Source organism: Salvelinus sp. IW2-2015, linkage group LG22 (assembly GCF_002910315.2).
Source record: "Salvelinus sp. IW2-2015 linkage group LG22, ASM291031v2, whole genome shotgun sequence".
Lineage (NCBI taxonomy): Eukaryota > Metazoa > Chordata > Actinopteri > Salmoniformes > Salmonidae > Salvelinus > Salvelinus sp. IW2-2015.
Window position 1 is genome coordinate 16393920 of NC_036862.1, and position 15754 is coordinate 16409673.

Genomic DNA, 15754 nt, shown 5'->3' on the forward strand with positions numbered 1-15754 from the left:
CACAGTAGAGGCTTCATTCAACGTTCTACAGACTGTTCACATCTAGTGGAAGGCATAGGAAGTGCAAACAGATCCATATCTTACTGGGATTTGAATAGGCGATGAGTTGAAAATCGACCAGCCTCAGAATTCTCACTTCCTGTTTGGATTTCTTCTCAGGTTTTTGCCTGCCATATGAGTTCTGTTATACCCACAGACATCATTCAAACAGTTTTAGAAACTTCATAGTGTGTTCTATCCAATAGTAATAATAATATGCATATATTAGCATCTGGGACAGAGTAGGAGGTAGTTCACTCTGGGTACGCTATTCATCCAAAGTGAAAATGCTGCCCCCTATCCTAGAGAAGTTAACACTTTTTTGGTTACTACATGATTCCATATGTGTTATTTCATAGTTTTGATGTCTTCATTAGTATTCTACAATGTAGAAAATAGTACAAATAAAGAGAAACCCTTGAATGAGTATCTGTGTCCAAACTTTTGACTGGTAGTGTAGGTAACAGGAGCTTGCAGGTCAGGTATGTCACAACCGTATGTCACAACTGTATGTCACAAACCGTGTCAGAGAATTTCACAACCATGGCAGGCCAGAGAGTGGACAGCAGCAATAATTCTTCACATACATTTTTATATCATAAAACTTCCAAGTGACATGGCAAACAAGAGCCCATGTCTAAGGCATAAAACAAACGCCGGTGGACACCAGTCCCCAACAACTGCTGGGACCTAACCAGTGGTGTATTGACAATTTTTTAGGTGCCGGATCGCAAAATAAATGTATTACGTCATCGTTTCTCAATCAAAGTTTGTACTGCAGTAGATCATTGAATAATACCATATTAAAATATGCATAAATGCATATACATATTGGCTCAAATAAATATTCACAAATACCAAATTAGGCCAACCACTTGATCTCAATCAGTTTCATGGGAATATGCATTTAGATCTACTTGAATGATGTAACTAACTACTGTTTGAACAAATTTAACATGCCCCCATTATTACCAAGACAATAAACATGGGAGTTTGCTCCTCATCCCCATAACAGTAACTGATTGAGTAAGTACGGTTGTGACATACCCAAGTTCTTCCATAAAATGGTGAGTTGGGGACCAGATCTACACTCCTAATCATCTAGATTCCAGCTTAGATTCAAGCTACACCAACGTTCACCATGGACAGAAAAGGCCTGGTCTGCTCTGTCCTCCAGTTGCTGTCCCTGGTCCAAGTCTCTTCAATCAAGCAATGACCTGAGAACCATAGAGTTCGGCCACAGCTATACACGTCACGGCCTCAAGTTGCTCTACTGGTTCACTCAACAGCTGACCATCAACGGCCGCACAGACGCACATGTCTGTTGGTTGACGCCATATCTGAAGTGCTTTGAAAGGCTGGTCATGGCTCACATCAACACCATTATCCCAGAAACCCTAGACCCACTCCAATTTGCATACCGCCCTAACAGATCCACAGATGACGCAATCTCTATTTCACTCCACACCGCCCTTTCCCACCTGGACAAAAGGAACACCAATGTGAGAATGCTATTCATTGACTACAGCTCAGCGTTCAACACCATAGTGCCCTCAAAGCTCATCACTAAGCTAAGGACCCTGGGACTAAACACCTCCCTCTGCAACTGGATCCTGGACTTCCTAACGGGCAACCCCCAGGTGGTAAGGGTAGGTAACAACACATCCGCCACGCTGATCCTCAACACAGGGGCACGTGCTCAGTCCCCTGCTGTATTCCCTGTTCACTCATGAYTGTACGGCCAGGCACGACTCCAACACAATCATTAAGTTTGCCGATGACACAACAGTGGCAGGCCTGATCACCGACAATGATGAGACAGCCTATAGGGAGGTCAGAGACCTGGTCATGTAGTGCCATGACAACAACCTCTCCCTCAATGTGATCAAGACAAAGGAGATGATTGTGGACTACAGGAAAAGGAGGACCGAGCCCCCATTCTCATTGACAGGGCTCTAGTGGAGCAGGTTGAGAGCTTCAAGTTCCTTGGTGTACACACCAACAAACTAACGTGAAGAGCGCATGACAAAACCTATTTCCCCTCAAGAGACTGAAAAGATTTGACATGGGTCCTCAGATCCTCAAAAGGTTCTACAGCTGCACCATCGAGAGCATCCTGACTGGTTCCATCACTGCCTGGTATGGCAAATGCTCGGCCTCCAACCGCAAGGCACTACAGAGGGTAGTGCGTACGTCACAGTACATCACTGGGGCCAAGCTTCCACCCATCCAGGACCTCTATACCAGGCGGTGTCAGAGGAAGGCACAAAAAATTGTTGAAGACTTGAGCCACCCTAGTCATAGACTGTTCTCTCTGCTACCGTACAGCAAGCGGTACCGGAGTGCCAAGTCTAGGTCCAAGAGGCTTCTAAACAGCTTCTACCCCCAAGCCGTAAGACTCCTGAACATCTAATCAAATGGCTACCCAGACTATTGCCCACCCCCTCTTTTACACCGCTGCTACTCTGTTATTATCTATGCATAGTCACTTTAATAACTCTGCCTACATGTACATATTACCTCAATTACCCCGACTAACCAGTGCCCCCGCACCGGTACCCCCTGTATATAGTCTCGCTATTGTTATTTTACTGCGGCTCTTTAATTACCTGTTGCTTTTATTTCTTATTCATATTTTTTAAACTGAATTGTTGGTTAGGAGCTTGTAAGTAAGCGTTTCACTGTAAGGTCTACACCTGTTGTATTCGGCGCATGTGACAAAATAAAATAAACTTTGATTCAACGCACACGYGCTGCATTATGGCTTCCATTACTTTGGGAACACCGAGGGGCTACTCCCAGCAATTGATCGGGCCACACGACTCTACTTTGCATTGGGAAGCCTCAATCCAGAAATCAACCCCGATGCTAGAATCCTGCCAAATGATGCCGTTTGTGATAACACACAACCCTTTACTGCAGAGAAGAACATGGATCRGATCATTGTTACGATCGCCTATGACCCGCGTCATGTAGATTGTGGAAGACCTGTACATAACGCAGCACCAACCGCCAGGGATACCTACAAGATCAGTGTCGGCCTCTTGAGAGAGATACGCAGTAAGAGATACCGCAGACTTTAAGCAAGAGGTAGGTTGTTGATAGAAACTAGGGCTGAAAGTAGATTGACATTCTTGCCAGTAGGCATAGTACAGAATCTTTTGAACAAGTAGTCAACTTGWGATTGTTTGATTGTTCTTTTTTGATTGTGATTCTTCTTCTGATGAGATGCCAAGTGTTTAATAACAGCCTTGTTTTCTTTTTATAGTTCACTTTGAGATAAAATGGACATGTAGCCTATTCAAGTTTACCTGCAACCTGACAGGTTTTTCAATGGTTCTGTATTGTTAGTATCAATGTTAGTAACCTGGGCACTGCATAGTATAAAAATAATGTTTTTCTCCTCCTCCTTTTAATTCGCTAGTAATGGTATAATAATCAAATGTTTTTATGAAATCAAATTACTGTAATTTGCACCTAAACTGTACTATGTACTCATATTTACTCTTAAGAATAAAGCAGCAACAATAACAACAAAACTTGTATGACCATAAAGACAGCACTGACCTCTGCGGTGGCCAGGATGCCATCCAGTGCTGCCCTCAGCATGGCGCTATCTGCCGTTGCCAGGCTTTCCTGCACCTTCATCTGACCCAGCAGGGCCAGGGCCTCTGCCCCACACGCCTTCACACTGTCTGACAACGCTGTGGGGGGGGGGATACAGACACAGTATGGAGACTTAGAGGAAGTGGGTGGCTAACCGCTAGCCTGGTCCCTGATCTGTTGGTGCAGTCTTCCCAACGCCGATGGTCATTGTCACTCGGTGACAGGCAGCACAAACAGATCGGGGACCAGGCTAGGCTATCGTTGCGTCTGTGCATTATCAGTACTTCTCTAACAGATGTATATAGGGATGTAGAGTTGTTTTTTTATAAGACATGGCTCAAATCAAACTTTATTTAAAAAATCCTGGAACATTCCTGTCCTGGATGTGTGAGTACACATTTCAGTTGAGAAGACACAGGGACAGCTCACACTCACCGTCCGCTTGCTCCACTGGCACCATGTGAGAGGTGGCACTGCCCTGAACAATGGTGTCACTCACCAGGTGGGCAAGATGGGTCACTGCCCGCACCAGCTCCGACACAACTGCAGAACCAAGGGTCAAAGGTCATACTACTATAAAGCCTAAACACAATCAACAGGATATGCTACTTTTATTTTCAAGTACTTGAAGGCTGTAATGCTGAAAACCCAGGTATTTTAGCTATAAAGAAGCACTTTACTATCAACCTCCACTGTCCACAAAGAGAATAATGAATACCTGCAACATATTCAATTATATTTACTTTCTTCTATTGGGAAGAAATCAAATAGGACAATAGAAATCTAGATCTTTCATGTGGGCAAGAAACTGAAAAATGAATTTTTCTTCAAGTAATATACATGTGTACCAGTCAAAAGTATGGACACACCCACTCATTCAAGAGTTTTTCTTTATTTTTACTGCACAGCGTCCGTCGGTGAAAGTAACGTTTTTTGGCTTCCTTTTGACCTTGTCTGCTACACAAGAACAACAGCTTCGATAGGTGCCTGAAAGTAGACTGTGATGACACAAAGCTGACTAGGGGAGTAAGTTCTGAGTCTGACCTGTGTTGTCTGCCAGGTAGCTGTCTCTGGCAGAGTGAAGTCTGGCCATACAGTCCAGAGAGGCCTGACACCTGGACGCCAGGTAGTCTACACACAACGAGGGTACACAGTGAGGGGGGAGGCATCTTCCACCATACATACAAACATACACACTATTATGAGGGGACATCATCCTACATCACACCCTGGAACACAAACACACATGTACAAGTAGATTGAGGCATCACACACACATCCAGCATGGGTTTCACAATGTGGCATCATCTCAGACGGTCGGACGGACAGACAGGAACAAAGCTGGAGTCAGGTGTGCATAAGACAGAGGTTGGAGAAGGTTAGGGGCTGACCTGCAGAGCTGGTGCAGCTGATGTGTGCTGGGTCGTCAAGCTGGGCCAGTGTGTCCTGGACTATCCTCTCTGCCTCCTCCACAGCCCCCTGTAGGGCGGACCAGCGGGCTGCCACCAGCTGGCTCTCCAGGGCCTGCTCCCTGCTCTCCTATCCACACAGGGTCAGTGAGAGAATCAGATATCACACACACTCACTGAGAGGCTGACACACACAGGCCCACACACACACACACAGCTGCCACACCTTCTCATTGAGTTGGTTCTGTAGGGCCTCGGCGGTCTTCACGCCGCTCTCCCTCTCACTGGCCAGGCTGCTCTGAACACGCTCAAGCTCCTCCCCCAGGCCTGCAAGCTCCTCCTCTTTCTTCGACAAGGAATCCGCTAGCTCCACCTTCTCCGATTCCACAGTCGAGAGCTGAGAACTGAGCTCCTCACTCGACTGAGAGAAACGGAGAGAGAGAGAGAAAGTGAGTGAGTGAGGGGGGGAGACGTAGAAAGAGAAAGTGAGTGGGGGGGAGACGTAGAAAGAGAAAGTGAGTGGGGGGAGACGTAGAAAGAGAAAGTGAGTGGGGGGAGACGTAGAAAGAGAAAGTGAGTGGGGGGGGAGAGACGTAGAAAGAGAAAGTGAGTGGGGGCTGTCTCTTATACACATCTAGATGTGTATAAGAGACAGGAGAAAGTGAGTGGGGGGGGAGAGACGTAGAAAGAGAAAGTGAGTGGGGGGGGGGAGAGACGTAGAAAGAGAAAGTGAGTGGGGGTGGGGGAGACGTAGAAAGAGAAAGTGAGTGGGGGGGGGGGATGAGTGAGAGAGAAGAGAAAGGAGAACAAGAGCGTGACACAGTATTTTAGGATCGTACATATCCCCGTTTCCCTGCTGAACTGAACGAAAAGGCTCACACACTATACACTCCTAATACCACCTTTTAAGAGACAACGCCCTAAGTGCTATGAGATGTGGAAATGACAACTGCCATTCTTCTACTCTCCCTCGCCTGTTTGTGGGCACCCTCCTGAGCATGCGAACAAGAACGTGAACAAGAGACGGGAAGAAAGAGTTTGTAAGTGAAATGTGTGACAAAGTGACAGAGCATGTGTGTCAGGACAGGAGGGAGTGGTCGTGTGAGAGAGAAGTTGATTCAGAAATAGGGGTTGACAGGAGTGGAAGAGTGGAGAGAGGGATGGGCGATGGAGAGGAGGAATGGTAATTGGACATTCATGGCCTGGTAGGACTACACAGTGTCGGGATCACGCAGAGATCGAGGTCTGCACCAACGCTCCACACAACCCTCTCCACACACAATTCCACACGCACACAGGCACCGTACACAGACAGAGATGGGTCGAAGAGTAACATGGAGTTGTGGAATGTAAAGATAAAAACAGAGTAAAGACAATTTGAAGGTGTCAGGGTGAGGTATTGTGGGGTAGAGTGGAGAGGAGGAATGTACTGTTGGGTGAGTGTTTAGGGTTGAGAGGAGATGAGGAGTGTACGGTTGGGTAGAGGACACAAGGGTGTTTTAGGTTAGAGAGTTGGCTACCTGTTGGGACGAGGCCATGGTGCTTTTCAGGGTGTCTAGCTCCGCCCTGCTGGAGATCAGCTCTCTCTGCAGCTCCTGCAGCTGCTCCACCTGTTCCTGCTCCTGAAGGGGGACAGAGGCAGRAGAGAGAGTGGCGGGGGAGAGAGCAGAGAGAGAGAGATGTGGGGGGAGAGAGATAGAGGGGAAGAGAAAAGAGAGAACGAGAGAGATAGAAACAGAGACGCATGTTATTTGCTAGGTCTCCATCTCTCTACCTCCGTCTTTTCTACCTATCTAACTCCCACATGTACAGCAAGGCATCTCAGTTACACAATTAAATGATCAGAGACAGATGGAGAAAAAGTTGAAAATGTACTGTAGTATGAAGAAGTAAAGTATATTACATTTGAAGTCCTCTGTCCAAGAAAGCGAGAGAGGGAGAGAGAGAGAGGGGGAAAAAGGGGAGAGAGAAAACAGAAAGAGGTGATACATACTGTAAACACACAGTATTTCAGGAGAGTGTGCATCCCTGTGGGAGTGCGTGTCTCGCCCTCACCCGTCTCTCCACGGCCTCCTTGGCAGCCTTGACCTTCTCCTGCATCTCTCTCCTCACGCTGTCCACCTCGTCCTCAGCCGCCCGCGCCACCGTCATCTGACGAGTCACCTCCGCATTCTGAAGCCACGAACAGAAACACAGACGGTTTTAGGTGAGGGAAGAGTTTTTAGAATTGTAAACAAGAAATGTGTGAGCATTGCTGCTAGAAGTGTATTCTCCATAGAAATGTTGTAGTACAGAATGGATAGGGGTCCCTGATCACACACTACTCCTCCCTCCCTTGGCCCAAACCCTCTGATTGGTGGAAGCTCTACCACTACACTTCATACTTATCCAGACACTTCAGATCTGCAAACATTGACGGGTTTGGGCCAAGGGGAAGGGAGCTAAATGGGACTGGCTGAGAGGGGTAGGAGTCAGCCTGCACCATGAGTCTGAGGGGTGAGGTTCTTTGATCGTAAGGGGTCTGGATGGGCCTACCTTCCTCAGCAGGTCAGCGTGACTCTGCACCAGCTCTGTGTACTTCTCCTTCAGCTTGACGTAGCGCTGCTCGTTGGCCACCGCTTTCCCTGAGACACACGGACAGACAGCGCTGTTACTGTCACAACAGTCAGAGGGCTGAACACACGTAAACTAACAAAACACATGTCAAGTGGTATAGATTGGTACTGGAGTGTCGGATGGTAGTGGGTAACTGCTAGAAGGTGGAGTTGTGCAGATGTGCCCGGGTTGTTTCTGGACTCACTCTCGATCTCGGTGAGGCTTCGCTGCTCTTTCTCCGTGTCCTCTTTGACCCGGCGCAGGTCGTCAAGCTCCGCCCTCAGGAACTCGCTCTCTCCCAACGCCTGCATCCTCAGGTGGCTCTGCTCTGCTAGCTCCGCCTCCAGCTCATTGACCCGCCCGCGCAGCGCCTGGCACAGACGCCCACTCTGAGAGAAAGAGGCAGAGCGAGAGATGGAAAGMGAGAGGAGRGACAGAATGTTATGGTTCAACAGTGTGTAAACACACTGCCTCAGAAGTTCAGGCATTATGGAGAACTGGCTCTGTAGTGGCTCAAGTGCCTCATTAAACCTCCTCCCCCCTCACCTCCAATCTGAAGGACTCCAGTTCCTCCCTGAGGGCCTGGATCTCCCGTGTCAGCTGCTCGATCAGGCGGTCCCTAATGGAAACAGGACAGGACAAGGTCGTGTTCATTAGGCACCAAATGGAGGAAAACAGTCCGAAAAAGGGAAAGAAATGGCTAGATGTGGCCAATGATAAAAGCGTATTTTCGGTTTTCCATTGCAAAATGTTCTGGGACGGAAAGCTGCAGGGCTTTCACTGCCTCTGAATACCTCTATTGGAGGTCAGTGTGGTCTGAATTGTGTGACAATCTATACAGACCAAGGATATCCTACAAATGTCAAATTCGGTTATCCAGAGTGTAGCAGTTTGGTTCTGGTGTCTTACTTGTCGTCCTTGCGCATTCCGTTCTGACTGTTGAAATTGAATGGGTCCGTGGCGGCGGACGTGCCAAAGAGGTCGTCGAACCTGGGTTCTACCACAGCAGCCTAGTCGGAACCAACACAGCAAGACAGAGACAGACAGTCGTTCTATAGGCTTTAGGTTTCATTAGGTTCAGTTGACAGACAAAGAACAACTAAGACAGAGCACAGGAAGGGCACCGTCTGTAACATGGCATATTTTGTGAAAAAAATGTATTCCGTGTGTGAGTCAGCTAGCGCACGAAATTCATCTTTCACACACACTACGGCATGTTACAAACGGCGCCCCATAAGAAAGCAGTAATGAGACATGTTCAGATGGGCTACCGGCTGGACGGGGACGTCAGTATCCACCAGGTCCACCATGTGTTCCGYCTCGGGGGAGGACGACTCAGCTGGAATAACTACCACGGGACTGATGTGCTCCGACAACGCCGACGCCCGCAGGAAGTTAGGTGGGTTCTGACAGCAGAGAGAGAGAGAGCGAGCATAATTAATCAAATTGTATAGCACTTAACCCAAGTAGCCGAACAGCAACCTGGGCCCAAATTCCTCAAGAGTAAGCAAGGGCAACAGAGAAAATGGGAGACTATGTTCATGCGTGTGTGTGAATGATACAGTATTTACTTGAAAATACACAGCAGAGATCCTGTCTAATCTACAGGCTAGTTCAGGAGGACTCTTACCTCAGGTAACTGTGGGATCTGAATGAGCCTCTTGAAGTACTGCAGGTTACTGGAGCGGTAGAACAGACTCTTCAGCCTAGCAGAGACAACACACACACCGATGAAACACTCCACCTTCATCATCACAACTTAGTTAGGTCAGGTGGCGGAGCACTACGAGCTCTGGTCAAAACTAGTGCACTACATAGGGAATAGGGTGCCAATTGGGACTCGATCCATGACTTGTGTGTGAACTGACTTCTTGAACTGCTCCTGGAAGCGGTCTCTGTGGCCCTGGAGTGTGTCAGCAGGAAGGCCTAAAACAGACAGACAAACAGTTTTGGAATGTGTGTGTGTATGTGAAACTACTGAGAATGTGGATGTACTACAGAGTGTGTGTGTGTGTGTGTACTAAGGTTTTAGGCATTTCCTAACCCTATGATATGACCAAGAAAATTATGTGAATTATGTGCCCTTGGAATAGCCACAGTTTTTCTGGGAAGGTCACAGGAAAAACTGTTGGYCTTAGATTAGTAGCCAAGTATGAGGTATTCAGGCTGTCACTCTGCTATTTGTCCAGCGGGGGGCGTGTGTGTTGGACTCACAGGAGTGCAGCTTGAAGAGCAGCTTGACGGTGTAGTCGTACAGGTGGCTGCTGTCCAGGATGACCTGGATCAGGGGAGCCAGGCGACACTGGCCCGCCGCCGTCACCGACACAGACCGCGACATGTCCAAGGAGCTGAACACTGCAAGGGAGGACACACACACACATCAGTGATCATCTCTCTCTCACACACACACGGTGTGTGCGTGCGTGTGTATGTGCACACAGGTGGTCAGGCAATCTACCAATGAGTATGTACTCCAACAGTCTCTCTTTCTTCCCCTCTCATTACAGCTCTCTTTCAGTCCCTCCATCGCCTTTGCACTCCCTCCCTCCCGCTCTGATGCCAGTCCCTACGGACCCAGTCGTTCCGTCCACACAGAGGTGTGGTTTCCTGTGCATCCAAACCCTGACACACACAGTCAGGGCTCTCAGCTCTTGGGTGACGTGATGCTTTAGCCTGCAAAACATCTCTCCTGATGGGAGGCAAAGAGTCTCTGTGTGTGTGAATGACATGAGGAGACAGGGTAGAAATGAGTCCAACTGAGAGTGTTCAAATGGAGGCAGAAGGGCAATCATGTTGAGACAAATGGAAGATGAAATATGTATTTTACTTTGTGAAGAGCTTATAGTGGAAGGGAGACAGGAGAGTACTGTATAACTCTGTTTTAATGTCCATGCTAGTACACTACTTTCAATGAAGCAATGTATTGGGCACACATTCTAAGTGGTATGCTAGTGTGGCTATTGGGACGTAGCCTATGACGCCAAAACCAGAGTCATGTTCATTATGCCCCAAACGGAAGAGAATGGACAAAAACTAAAAAAGGGACTACCTGGACTTAAGAAACGCTCATTTTTGTTTTCGGTTGCAAAATGTTTTACGTTGTGTGCACGGATGAACATGACCCTGACATATAAAAGCTAGAACCAGGTTGTGTGTGAATGCTGAGGGCCAGGTTATGTCACAACACCTTTAGATAAGCGCGGTTGCAGATGACATATATATATATATATAAAAATATAAAAGAGAAAGAGCTTACCACCCAGGAAGAGGTTGAGCTCACACTCCAGGTAGTCCAACATCTCCACTGTCAACTGGAAGCTGTAGTGAGGACACACACACACACACACCAAACACACACATACACAAAGGTGTTGGATTAGAGGGTTCACAGCATGTAAAGTGGAGGCATAGCCTACACATCACACATACAGAGGCTGTAAGACCCATGTAGCAATGACCCAGAGTTGGTTTGTATACATATAACAAGAGTCATATGCTCTATATGGAGTCTAATAGAAGGCAATAACAAAAATAATGCCCTTTCTTGTCATTTTCAACACCTGTAATCATAATCAAAGGGAACATTGGGGATATATTAAAATATGTATCATTATAGATCCAGCCCTCTGTGGTTCAGCGGGAACAACAAAGGCAAGCGACACTCACAAGTTGTTGACGTCGTTTTCTCCCGCCTCGTCAAGCTGCCTGTTTGACATCTGAAGGTTTCCGGGGAAACGGGGATTCTGGGGGAGAGAGAAGAACGAGTCATATCAGAAAATGGGTCTGAATCTGAATTGTATTTCCGTGATTCCTCGTCTCATCTCGCGTTCCCTCCTTCTCAAAACGCATCGGAGGAGAAGACTCAAGGTCTTCTGCTACAATGTTCTTTGAGAAGGAGATGAGGAGATAGGACGTGAGGAATCAAGGAAATACAATTGAAATTTACCCTCGGTTTTTCCCAATTCAATAGGCATCTATCTCCATAAATTTAAATAAAAATCAGGAACAATGACTAAAACCTCCAGAGCAACACCAAGTCTGCTGCCTGCAGTATTTCACTGAGCTTAGCGGTCTATGAACTACTGACTCCTAAATGGCCATTCGTTTTAGAGACGTGTGTCTGTGTGAGGAATATCCCTAGAGAAGGGTATATGAGAGAGAGACAGAAGGGAGACTGGTCTGTCTGTCAGTCATACAGGCTGGGGCACTACTCACTTTGACGTGGAACTCCATCTTGGTGATAAGCAGTTTGAGGTAGATGCTGCACAACTTCCCATAACCTTCACTCAGGTGACCCTGAGGGCAGAGGGGAACAGATGGAGTGAGACACCGGAGAGAGACCAGATCAAAGTGAGATAGACATGATCTTCTCCAGTGGCTTGGGAGAGTTCCTAAAGGGATCGCTAGTTGCAGAAGGAATTTTATCATGAAATAAAATGGATCTGCTTCTGCAAAGTCTTACACTGTATGCGTGTGTCAATAGTACGTATGTTTGTGTGTTAGTGGTGCGCGGGTCAGCTCTTTGTTCACCTGCACCCGCTCGTGATTGCTAACCCATCAGCAGAGCCCGACTACGTGATAATGTGAAAATCTGAGGCCCACACCCGACCCTAACCCGCCAATATAGAAAATGCATTGTAGGCTACAGTCAAAGACGGCGGAACATTTTTTTGACAGGGGGTGCAAGATTAGTTTCGCCTGATTTTAGATATTTTTCTGCTTATAATTTTTTATAATCGATAACTAGATACACGCAGCTTCTCTTCTGTCATTATATGTTGCCCTAGAAGACAAAAAATGCTCACCAGAATAATGTCATAAATGGATAGAATGTATGTTTAAATCTAGTTGATGTCAGTAAAGATCTATTTGTCATCTCTGCTTCTTCGCAGAGCAAATATGTTTAGGGACGGGGGAGAAATGCAATAACTAAAAATATAAATAAGACTGTGCATCAGTTTGACAGGTTGCAAGGAAATAGAAAGCTGTGAAAACAACCCAACATGTTTCTGATAAGATCTGAGTTCGGCTCAGATGCATATTTTATGTGGTTGAAATACTTATCAGCTTTTATGATGCTGATCAGAATCGCCTTTATTTGCCAAGTATATTTACACACTCAGAATTTTACTTGGCGATTTGGTGCTGCTATTGAAAGACAACATTAAGAGTCAGACAGCTGGTTGAGAGAATGCCAAGAGTGTGCTAAGCTGTCATCAAGGCAAAGGTCAGCTACTTTGAAGAATCTAAAATAATTTTGATTTGTTTAACACTTTTTTTGCTAACTACATGATTCCATATGTGTTTTCATAGTTTAATTCTTCACTATTATTCTAAAATGTATAAAATAAAGAAAAACCCTGGAATGAGTGTCCAAACTTTTGACTGGTATTTATATCTGTAGAGGTGCTGACTGAACATTTGCATTCTTTCAAGATACTGAAATAAAATATTGTTCCGGATAAATAAAATATTGTTGCCAACATTTGGTGTATAATTTCACTGTAAGTAATGCTTAATTCTGCAGGAGTTAATATTAAGGCTGTTAGATGTTATTTACCTCCAGTCAGTGTCCAGATTTCAGTTTCTATTGAACCCATCTGAACAGCAGGCTACAGTTCCCTTGACGTGCCAGAGGCCTATTTGAAGGCCTAAGGCGCGCGTACAGTTAGGCCCTAAAGCTTAGGCTTGCTTACGCACGAATGCCAGATAGCCTAAAATAATGAAAGAAAAATGTATAATTGTTGTGCAATTTAGGTTTATGTATAATTCTTGTGCAATTTATATCTATAGGTATTATTTTCTCTTTATTCAACCTGACCCCCAACCACCAACCCTTCATTCACACCATTTTTAAATTACCTTAAACCTGCCCGCCCATAGATATAACCACRAGGACTGTGGGTTATGAGTCAACCCATGCATCATGTAGTGTGTGTGTGTCAAAAACTGAATAGCCAGCTATGAAGTCAATTGCTTCTTCTCACTTCCCTTTCCTTGGGCCCTCAGTGTGATGTGACAACAGGAAGGAAGCAGTACTGGTCATCAATGTCACTCTCCCAGAGTCCTAGTATATTTTGTACCATTAGCAAATACCAAGAGAGACCCAACTAAGTGTACTTCCAGGAAAAGGTGACTAGTCCCTACTACCCCCCTACTCACTGAATGCCTGAGCAGTAATCATTTTTCTACTTTACTGCTGCAACCCAGAGGCAACTCTTGTGTTGAAACAGGGTTATTTCATGTAAAAATAACAGTCAACAGTCCTGAATCAATCATTCACCTGGATGGAAACAGCCCCCCCCCCCAAAAAAAAAGCAATAGTTTATACACAGTAGCACCATTAGGATACCATAACAGCAGCGTGTGTATTATTTAGTCTGACTCCGGTTTAGCAGAACCACATTGCTGTGTGACTGTCACCTATTATAATGTCGGTCTCTCCGATGGCAACACTGACAGCAGACCGGCATGGACACACCACACTGATAATAATGATGACATGGTGGTGATGATTTTACTCCCTCAGTCACTGTACATGACATGTGTGTTCTAAATCACATCATATTCCCTATGGAATGCCAATTTATCTGAGTGCCAGTTCTGGTTTTCATATGCACATTTTTGTCTAACAGTTTCATTTCATTTATTATAATGTCTTCATATCTCAAAATGGCTAATCAAAATTCTATCAAAATTTACATGAAAATGATACAATCCTAAAAAGTATGTCAACTACATAAAAATAGCGTACATATAAAGCCAACAAATAACACTGCAGCCTGCAGGTAGAAAATATCCAGAGAAAAATAAGACTATAAATCACATTGGCAACATCTGCAACGCACTAGAAAAATTGTATCAACTATTAACTTGGTCAGGCCTGAAGTTCATGCTAGAAAACTTGCAACATTCTATAAAATATTCTGGGCCCTCAAAGTTTCCTGAACCAATGAGCTCAGGACAGACACAGCTGTAGGCTATTTACACAGGGGACAAGCAGTAGGACTAGTAGTAGGACTATTTTCCACTGGATCAGAGCATGCCATTATCCCCTTTCACACTGGGAGAAAAAAGGAGAGCTGGAAAGATTTGTTTAATACATTGAGGAACTATTGTCATTCTCAATGAATGTAGAAATAAACTTTATTTGCTTGTTGTTTGAGTAAAAAAAAAAAAGAAAACATTACTTTGAGAAGATCCACAGGTCATTAGTGGTGCGTTAAGCCAATCAGAAATACCATCAGATCCCCAAATGGGCACATTTATATGCCTACATTTGCACGCAGGCCAGGTAGCCTATAGGTCTACTTCTACGGGTAATCAGGTCCGCGTCCTTACTCAACATTGACAGGAGCACTCCAAACAAAAGACAATGACTAAATTAACAAAACTCGTAAATGGAATTAAATAAACAAAAACTACTTTCTCACAAGTGTAGCATAGGTTGTGCGCTCTGCAAACAACGTGTCCACTCCGACAATGACAAGGGTAAAAGACTGGAATAATATATTGAATGCATTAACAGAAATTACCGTAACCAAACAAACATTGTAGATTCGAAATTCTAGGAATTAACAGTAAATGTACTACTGGTGATATACAGTGTGTAATGAGGAATTGATATACACTAACAATCAAATGCAAACAATTCACACAACAATGAATGTGCACAAATTGGCGGGAGAGCGTGCATTCTAGAGAGAGACGTGTATTGTGTATCATAGCCATACTTCCCTTCTTCTTGAACTGTGCCATCCCCCGGCCTCCACAATGGATTAGTTCACCGAGATGGGTACGAATAAGACATGTGTCTCATGTGCCATAAAAAAAAATATATATATATGCTACTGCTCGACCCCCCAAAAATTGCATTTGACCAACATATCTACCAAACGACTAATTGCAGTCAGCCCTACCCTATATAGTGCAGTACTTCTGAACAGGGCCGGCAGAGGGCTCTTGTCAAAACTTAGTGCACTATATAGGGAATAGGGTGCCATTTCTGACGCTGCCAATGTGTCCATGCCAGCCTGCCGGTTAAGAGTGGTAGACATGATCACTGGGGCTGAGAGTTTTTCCTGGCCTTAGGGCCCTAATGGCAA

The 15754-nt window shown here is 45.4% G+C and overlaps 1 protein-coding gene and 1 non-coding gene across 5 annotated transcripts in view; both read right to left on the minus strand.

Moving 5' to 3' along the window:
* LOC111949548 (huntingtin-interacting protein 1) overlaps positions 1 to 15754 on the minus strand; it is a 45318-nt gene that overhangs the window by 8039 nt on the left and 21525 nt on the right. For 3 of the 4 annotated variants that reach the window (XM_023966822.1, XM_023966824.1, XM_023966825.2), the window contains exons 5-23: positions 11865 to 11945; positions 11316 to 11392; positions 10906 to 10967; positions 9864 to 10004; positions 9518 to 9575; positions 9280 to 9355; positions 8921 to 9055; positions 8559 to 8659; positions 8196 to 8268; positions 7855 to 8038; positions 7590 to 7678; positions 7110 to 7226; positions 6958 to 6969; positions 6575 to 6676; positions 5281 to 5475; positions 5037 to 5184; positions 4690 to 4776; positions 4081 to 4188; positions 3607 to 3743 (exon numbers count right to left, since the gene is read on the minus strand). In XM_023966822.1, coding sequence (XP_023822590.1) covers positions 3607 to 3743; positions 4081 to 4188; positions 4690 to 4776; positions 5037 to 5184; positions 5281 to 5475; positions 6575 to 6676; positions 6958 to 6969; positions 7110 to 7226; positions 7590 to 7678; positions 7855 to 8038; positions 8196 to 8268; positions 8559 to 8659; positions 8921 to 9055; positions 9280 to 9355; positions 9518 to 9575; positions 9864 to 10004; positions 10906 to 10967; positions 11316 to 11392; positions 11865 to 11945 — 1983 coding nt within the window. The remainder of the gene's footprint in view (positions 1 to 3606; positions 3744 to 4080; positions 4189 to 4689; positions 4777 to 5036; positions 5185 to 5280; positions 5476 to 6574; positions 6677 to 6957; positions 6970 to 7109; positions 7227 to 7589; positions 7679 to 7854; positions 8039 to 8195; positions 8269 to 8558; positions 8660 to 8920; positions 9056 to 9279; positions 9356 to 9517; positions 9576 to 9863; positions 10005 to 10905; positions 10968 to 11315; positions 11393 to 11864; positions 11946 to 15754) is intronic. The other variant, XM_023966823.1, reaches the window with a different exon arrangement.
* On the minus strand, positions 4533 to 4636 carry LOC111949983 (small nucleolar RNA SNORA16B/SNORA16A family). The gene has a single exon (XR_002875430.1). It is a non-coding gene; the product is annotated as a small nucleolar RNA SNORA16B/SNORA16A family (small nucleolar RNA).